This window comes from Porites lutea, chromosome 12 (genome assembly GCF_958299795.1).
Source record: "Porites lutea chromosome 12, jaPorLute2.1, whole genome shotgun sequence".
NCBI classification, from domain to species: Eukaryota; Metazoa; Cnidaria; class Anthozoa; order Scleractinia; family Poritidae; genus Porites; species Porites lutea.
Genome location: NC_133212.1, coordinates 400,556 through 409,083, shown reverse-complemented (window position 1 = coordinate 409,083; position 8,528 = coordinate 400,556). Strand labels below are relative to the sequence as shown.

The following is an 8,528-nucleotide window of genomic DNA, read 5'->3' as shown; positions in this document are numbered from 1 at the left end:
TACAACACTGTTGCACCCTCCCCCTCTGTGGACATAAATACAACCCCACCCACCTTGGCTCAATACCTTTGTGGCTTCATACCTTTCTTGCAGCTCTTGTTTCTACTTTCATTGGCACAGTATTTTGGAATCTCACTTACTTCTATAAAAGGGCATTGGATCTAATAAGCCAAAGTATGTGAATAACCATACCTAACCGCATCCCTTCCCCCCTCCCCACAGTTTCATTTTCCTATCTCCATGCACACATGTATACATCCCCTAGGTAAGTTCTTCTGTAGCTTGCATTGGAAGATGTACATGTTACTTCCATTTAGAGTGTTTTAACAGAAATCAGGTTATTTTAGGAATAACCTAAGTTTTTTGCCATCACTAGATGTTTCTTTAACTGAAAACAGATTGAACCTGTAAACAAAAAGCTTTTAGATTTAAGAAACAAATCAGTTGCTGAGCAAAAGAGGGTCCAAAGAGATCAACGAAAAGCCATGATAAAAGAAAAGAAAGAGAAGTCTAAAGTAGAGGCATTGTTATCAGCTGTCAAGGTACAAATTAATGCATTGCCAATAGCAAGCTATATCAATAGCAACCGTTGCCTGGTTACAGCTTAATCAGATAAGTGTTGGTCTGCTGGGTGGGAGGCTTCTGCTTCAAACCCCAGCCTGACCAACACTCAGGGTCTATAAATAACTGAGGAGTAAATGCTGCCTTTGTAATGACATCTACAACAAGCGGTTAGACTTTCTAGTCTTCTCGGATAAGCGCGATAAAACCGCAGGCACCGTCTCACAATTTTGGGCTTATAAATTCTGTGCGACGTTAAAGAACCCACACACTGTTCGTACAGGGAGGAGGCACTTTTTGTACTTTTTTTCCACTTTCTGATCGCATAAACAACAACAACAACAGAAATTTATTCATTAACTAAAAGATAAAGTTTACAATATTGGATGTCCCGGAAATAGCCGTTAAGCTAATCTAGGCAGGACAAGACAAGAGCCTTTAAGAACTTATTACAAAAATAAAAGTACTGCAATTACTTGACTCATTTTACGGTATAAGTAGTTATAGTCTAAGTAACGAAACGTGATCTTAAGTTTCGTGTAAGGAGCGCCTAAAAGCATGTCCGACTTCATGCCTCGCCTCCAGACTGCGATTCACATCTGGGGGCATCATTACTCAGTCATTACTTCATTACTTATAAACTGCACCATACTACAGTCTGGCGCAAAGTTCCCCAACCAGCGTTTAATCGAGTAAATACGGTATGAATTTTTTTTCTGGTTTTCTTAGGATCGAGGAGTCCATCTGGAACACCAAGACGATCTTACCAGGTCTATATCTGATGGTGGTTTGGATGTTAAGGTTCATCTGGACACGGACGGAGTTCTTCATTGGCCTGTGTTGTTTGTTTACCCGGAATTTAATCAAACAGACTTAATATCTTCATTTAACGAGAACGACAGGTAACTTGTCGTTAAGTTGTAAAAAGGGCCAATCTTAATTTCGTTAGCTCAAAACAGAAAATTGCAATCTAACTGAACAGCTGTTGTTCATACCCGTAACAGTTTAAGTGAAAGAAGACTATGATTTTTTTATTTCTTCAATGACAAGAGAAGATAAGAGATGTAATACATGAAACACGAGGAAAACTGTTTCATACGATGTCCAAACACCCAGAAGTGATATATCAAACACGAGAAGGTGTGTTTTATCTGATACCAAACACCGACTTGTCATATGTCAAACACGAGAAGGTGTTTTTCTCTTATACAGTATTTAAAAAACAAATCCCTAGACTGGAAAAGAGCGAGGCGTAAGGAGTATTTTAAACTTATTTCGTGGTCACAAGATGTCAAATGAAAGATTCTTTACAGTGTACTATATCTCGTCTTAATTTAAGGCCAAAGTTCGAATAATATTTCTGGTAATTATGCTCACTTTTCCAAACCCTAATCAAAGTGGTGATTTCAATGCCTTTGTTGGTCTTACCAGTCTGAGAAATTTCTCTCACTGTTGCGTTCAGGATATCAGACCACTTACATACCATGTTTGAAGTTGAATCTCCTCCTTGGGATGTAGAAAAGAAATACAAGCCAGAAAGTCTGGAAGTTTATTTCGAAGACGCTTCTAGTGAAAAGCTGTGTTTGGTGAAGAATAATAAATGTCTTAAAGATGTTCTCTCGGACTCAAGGTATCTTGAATGAAGTAATTTTTACTTTAAGTATATACAGGGGTCTCCTGTATGTTCTCTTTACAATCCAACCTCTAATAACAACTGATTTGTTGACTGAGATGCTCCACACTTACATGTGTTTCCTGTAATTTACAAATGCTACACGAAGGTGATTCGATAGCTATACAGCGTTTTCAATCACGTGGCCAGCATCTATGCAGATTTTTTGGAGCAAAAGAAAGCGTTTACAAAGGAAAGAGTTCAACTCCCACAGGATTCGTTTGGAAGATCAACGTGGCCGCAATTTTATTGTAAAAACGCTCTGTCATAGTTGTGCCTGTAAGGTGTAAAAACAGGTCATATATATGTATAAATCGACAACTTTTCTTAATTCCCTAAAGAAAAACCTAAAAGTACTATCTTGTGGCTAAAATGTTTTATTTTACTTTTTTCTGTGTCCAGGTTGCTGGTGAGGGAACGAACACCCTCATTCATCATCCTAAGCAAGGAGTCTTCTTTCAGAACAATATATCTACAGCGCTACCAAGTTGAGCGATGACTTCACTGGTTAACTACTGTCAAATATCCACTACTTCTTCGCGTCCTGTTTGCTCCACCACACTTTCCATACATTTTGAAAGAAACAGCAACCAAATCGGAGTAAATAACTGTTTCAGTACGTACTCATAGCTCCTGCAACAGAACATTCCAGTAACTTGCCTTTAAACTACATTACTAGTAACTGTGTGATCTGCATCATCACCTATTCCCTTTAGCCGTTTTGCCCTTTGGCAGAACTGTAGCCCTCTACCTTAACCAAACAGTGTTATGATCTGTGGGAAGTGCAAACACATACTACTATCGTTGTCCGAACGCACGCGGCAATTTTGAAATAGCTCTTTGTGCAACAAAAAGCTGCATATACCGGCTCCTTAGTATGATCCCAAGACTATCGAGGGGCTTCATTCTTCTTTATGAAGTAACCTGGAACTCCGTTTATGGCATAGAACCGAATTAAACGAGCTTCCTTTAGTGTTTGATTTCTATAAATGCCCGCAGGCTGAATTTGCCTGGTTTTGCGGGTGAACAAATTTCAGGGAAACGTTAAGGGTAGCAAGGGTTGCATGGTTGTTAGAGCAATCGCCGCACATCGATGTGGCCTGGGTCCAAGTCCTAGCTTCGACGCCATATGCAGATGGCATTTGTTATGGGCTTTCTTCTTTGCTCCGAGAGGTTTCCTCGGGTATTTCGGTTTTCAGAAACCTTACATAATACGAGAGATACCATATGATGGACTAGCATTCAGTATCCATGGTTGCTTTATGAAACAGGAACCTAATAAAATGGTAATTCTTCGATTGTTAGATCCCATCAAAGGGCGAGGGATTGGTAATGCAGCTAAGTAATTCATGTCATAGGAACCGGAATAACTTCCGGCGGTATGGGTGCCCAATGTCAAATCCACCAAACAGTTTTTGGCGGAAGAAATTCAATCTAAATAATGTACCTTTTTTCTAACCAACTCCATCGTCAAATATTTTTTCGAACGTTTATTAAAATTATTTTTCCTAAGACAACCGCTGCCCGGTTAGCTCAATTGGTTAAGCGCGGGTCTGCCGAGCGAGAGGTCGCGTATTCGAACCCCAGCCGGAGCAACACCCAGAATCTTCAGAATAAGGTGCTGTCTTTGCTGTGACATTTACAAATGGTTAGACATTCTAGTCTTCTCGGATAAGAACGAAAAACCATAGGCCCCGTCTCACAGCTCTTTCACTGTTCTGATTCTTGTGGAACTTAACAGAACCCACCCTGCTGTGTGTAAAGAGTAGGGGGCGTAGACCCCGGTGGTGTGGTACAACTTTTCATGGGCTGGGTGGGTAATGAAGGGGCTGATATCAATTGGGACGTTAGTCCTGTTTCATCCCCTGTCACCGAGTTGAGTCACCGTGACGAATTCAACAAAGCAAAGCTCGAAGCAGTAAGTCTAACGTTTGCAAGCTGCAGACTTTGTCCGCTCCTACAGTTATACAAATGAGAAACGAAGAAATTAATCGACAAAACTGACAAAAACTTTCATATTTTCTCAATATTTGCACTCTTGCAAATGTATCGCGTCCTGAAAAATCTTGAATCAGCAACAGCTTCTTCTCCCTTCTTCTCACAGTCGAACCTCCACTAACGGCTACCTCATGACAACCGCCACATTTATACAACGGCCACCTCTCTACAATGACCACTTTCTGCTGTCCCCCTAGGAGGCCGTTGTGAAAAGGTTCAACTGTACTAGTGCTACCATGACGACCACAAAAAACAGATAACAACAGAAAATTCATTTTTGTCTCATATGCTTTATTTTCTGCTGACTCTGCGATCGCAGTTTACCAGAAACTCTTTTAGTTTCTTAAGTTAGCCGGGTTTCTTACTATTTATCTTGGCTATTGCGTTTATCTCTGATCGAAATCCAGAATCTCTTACCAAAAATATCCGGAAGCATGAATTGGCCACATTACCAGAGCTACAAGATATACAGATAACGGCAAGATAAATATAGTTTTCCAAGAATAACTGATGTTTCTTTACCTTCCTTCTATTCAGAAAGCTTTTCAGTTTCATACTCTGTTTTTTGGTCAAAACTCCTTCAACACGGCCCGAAAACGAACACATTTATTGCTTTACAAGTCCAACTTAGCAATGTTTTTCATATATTCATTTGTATTTTTTGTAGTGTACGTTTCAAATTATAGTATCAGATTTTTGTAAAAAAAATGTTGAAGGCTATTATAAAAGCATCTATAAGTATTTTTTTGTGATGAATAACGAAGCGACTCACCGGTGTGACGAACTCCGTGTGATATGTTACTATGACAACCATAGAAGTGAACAACACCCAAGGAAGACATTTTTGGAACATACGTCAGGACTTGACTTTTCACTGGCCTATTTTTGTGATAGCGATTTGCAAAATCTCTTGGTGCTTATTATTTCAACTTTTTAATGCCAAGTTTCACTACATTCTTCTTAAGATATACTTCCCCAGAGAGAAGTAACAATATAAATCGGATGTATTACCACAACTACAGCCTAAACAGATAATAACAAATACTTAATATGCGTCAGTAGATAGGTCAGGGTCATCCACGATGCAATGGGCGTTTTCATTTACGTAACAAGCTATGTTTCTATGAAAACTAGAAAACAAACAAGAAAGGATAATCGCATGTTGATCTCCATAAAAGCGCCATGCTGTTTTTGGATGATGGGCGTGGAATCATTTCATTTGCTTCTCTTACGTTAAATGCAACGAACAAACAAACTCTGTGACGCGCTGTATGTTTTTCCTTGCGTATAGAAACGAAAACTAAGGGTATAAATTCTTTCCACTGTACTTAGAAAGTAGTTTCCACTCTGGATTGTCAGAAGCAAATGGCATTCGTACCGTACGTTCCAAGCGTTCACTACATTCCAACTGGTTCAAATAGTTCCTGCAGGAATATTATTTCATCAACCAGTTCAACTTATGTATATTCCAGACCCTTGTCAGCTTCACATCTTGAAAATGTCACTTCGTGTCCTGAACAGCAGCCAATGAACCTCTCCGATGGCGTTAACCCAGGTTTGTTGTTAATCACCTTAAAACTTGGCGCAGTATCGCCGAATATCGAGGAAAGTTTCATAAAAATTATTCCCGCACCACTAAAAGCAGAAAATTGTAGCCCTATTTCTATTCTTTATTAGTCTTCGTAATTTCTAATAGTATATTACTTAATTAAATTAGTAATCACTCACGGAACGTTCATTTTTCATTCAGGCATAAAGCAAGTGGGAAGATAAAAAAAATAGTAAAAACGAGTAAATCAAACTGAAAAACCTTTTTCGTTGGTTGAGCATCGTCGTGATCAGGAAAACTTTCATCACTGACGATCGATTTGTGTTCTATGAATAAAACCTTGATTTCCAAAATGATAGCCCACTTTTAACCATCAGTATGTTTCTCGAAAATCAGCCGTTTTAGCTACAGGATACAAATCTTTCGGGAGAGCCGGCACGCCTACCACGCGCTTTTTACACTGAAACTGGTTTCAAAGTCAGACAGGAGCGACTCTAAATTTTTTTCCTTTTCACCGGTCGGGTTGAGCAGAATAAATACCAGTTTTTTGGCCACAAACTACCGGCCCGAGAAAAATATAATAAGTACAATTTCTTGACTAATTGATAATAGTAATAAACCCCTGAATACCCAAATCAAGTTCTGTTTTCCTTGATATAACGATCTTTCTTTAAAGTTTTAATGAGCCAATTTGATTTGTTTTTCGGCCTTCATTTCTGGAAACGTCTCACTGCAAACTTAATTCTGAAGTTTTACGTTCAAATTCAACCGTTCAGTAACTTGACAGAAAAATTTTGGGCTTACAAGATCGCCTGGTGCGGACTCCTTAACAATATGTTTATAGGTTAGGAGAGAAAAATTTCAGTCCAGGTAAAAAAAATTAAGGTGTGATATCTGACTAACTTAGTCAGATATCACGCCTTAATTTTTTTTACCTGAACTGAAATTTAGGAAAAGTTCAGAATCGCTTTAAAACAGTGATGACCGGCTGAAAGGAGGTGATCCCATGCAAAAAATATCACATATTAAGTAAAACAGACCTTGTTAATTCAAAACTGGTGATAAGCTGCTTATCACCAGTTTTGACTGACCTGGTTAGGGTTAGGGTTAAGGTTCAGGGTTAGGGTTAGGGTTAGCTATTTTTCATTTTGATATTACAGAATGCCTAATTAACTCTCAGTGCAAACCACATTTTATTCACAGCCGTGCAGCCTCAAGATCAACAAACAAAAGTAGGGCACCACAAAAGAACTCATTTTACTGTTTTGCAGCGACGTGAGTTGGAGAAGATATTTAGCGAGTCTCAGTACCTCACACCTCAGAAACGCGAGTCAATCTCCCAACAGCTGGGAATTACTGAGGAAGTAATTCAGGTAGATTAAGCTAATATATAGATTTAGCCAGGCCAAAATCTTTTAAGAAATTTAAAAAAAACTCGTCACAATGAGTTATACACGTGAGCCCATGATACAATCATGTGACACTGGTCAGCAGGTACCCTATTTTGACAGCTGTCTTTTAATCATAATGTTTATGTCCAATGTCAAGTTAAACACAGGTGGTGTGTAAGGCCTTATTGGACTCCAAGCTAGTGGTGTGACATTTTATCTCCTCTAACATATGTATGGGCGGACGTACGGACGGGCGATTTTTTCACAACCAAAATTTCTTGGATGCTTAGGTAATCAAATTTTATTACCCATGGTAAAAATCCAACCCCGTTAATACGGACACCGAAGGGGCCATAGACAGTTTCCTTATGAACGGGGTGTTCATATTAAGCGGGTAATGTTATTAAAGTAAAAAATACACCTTTTATTGAGATCAAAATACTACAAAAATAAGAATGAACACTAGCATCGTCAAATAAACATCTCTAAACTTCACCAAGCCGCTACTCCGCGGACTATTCCATGAAAACACTCAAAAGTCTCGACAAAATCGCTTATTGTACGTTACGTAATCAAAAACCGTTATCTGCATAACTCCTATGATGTCAAAATAGTCATTCCATTTGGTGTACTATAGCGCTGGGAACATCGACATTATATGTCAACTGAAGATTTTTTTACCTTCAAAAGAGAAAGTTTTTTACAACACACAGTGGACAATAAAGTGTCTGCATTAGCGCTGAGGTTGACTTTATATGAGAATCTGTTCATTGGGCAAGAAAAAGGTGTCCGTTGTCCACTGAGGTGTCCGCGTATTAAGCGAGTTGAATTAGAGAAAGTGTAAAGGCTTTCCCCATGGACAAAGAAACTCGTCCGTATAATGACAAGGTGCATGTCCGATCCGTACTCAGCGGCCGTGTCAGTAAAGCAGGATTCGACTGTAGTTCGTTGTTATACGACACTTATCACATTTGTCCTGAAAGTAATTTTTTTTCTTTACAGACCTGGTTTAAAAACAGACGAGTGAAATGGCGCAAAGAACAGCGAAAGCGGCAGTCTGTTGTAGTATCTACACCCCCCACACTGTCAACTGGCCTTTATTTCCACTACTTTGGTCACGTGCCATATCCAAGCAGTAAATTGATGCTTAAGGATGCCCGGATGTTGTATGGTTCAGCTGCGTCTTCTGCGGATTAAGGACAGAGTCCGAATAAATTTTTAAGAAAAAAAATACGAGTATATCGATACTTTTTTGCTGCGTTGTTTTTCTCTTTTTACTAACAAATTCCAAGTCTTGTTTACTGAAATATGTATATCCGAATGACAAATTTCACTTGCCTTGCTTTGTGTTCTTTTT

At 39.0% G+C, this 8,528-nt stretch overlaps 1 protein-coding gene across 1 annotated transcript in view; it reads left to right on the top strand.

Annotated features, from left to right (window-relative positions):
* LOC140921252 (tetratricopeptide repeat protein 4-like) overlaps positions 1–3,571 on the top strand; it is an 8,603-nt gene extending 5,032 nt beyond the window's left edge. The window contains exons 6-9 of the mRNA XM_073371236.1: positions 399–542; positions 1,291–1,463; positions 2,024–2,191; positions 2,636–3,571. Coding sequence (XP_073227337.1) covers positions 399–542; positions 1,291–1,463; positions 2,024–2,191; positions 2,636–2,732 — 582 coding nt within the window. The 3' untranslated portion in view covers positions 2,733–3,571. The remainder of the gene's footprint in view (positions 1–398; positions 543–1,290; positions 1,464–2,023; positions 2,192–2,635) is intronic.
* Positions 3,572–8,528: the final 4,957 nt, after the last annotated feature.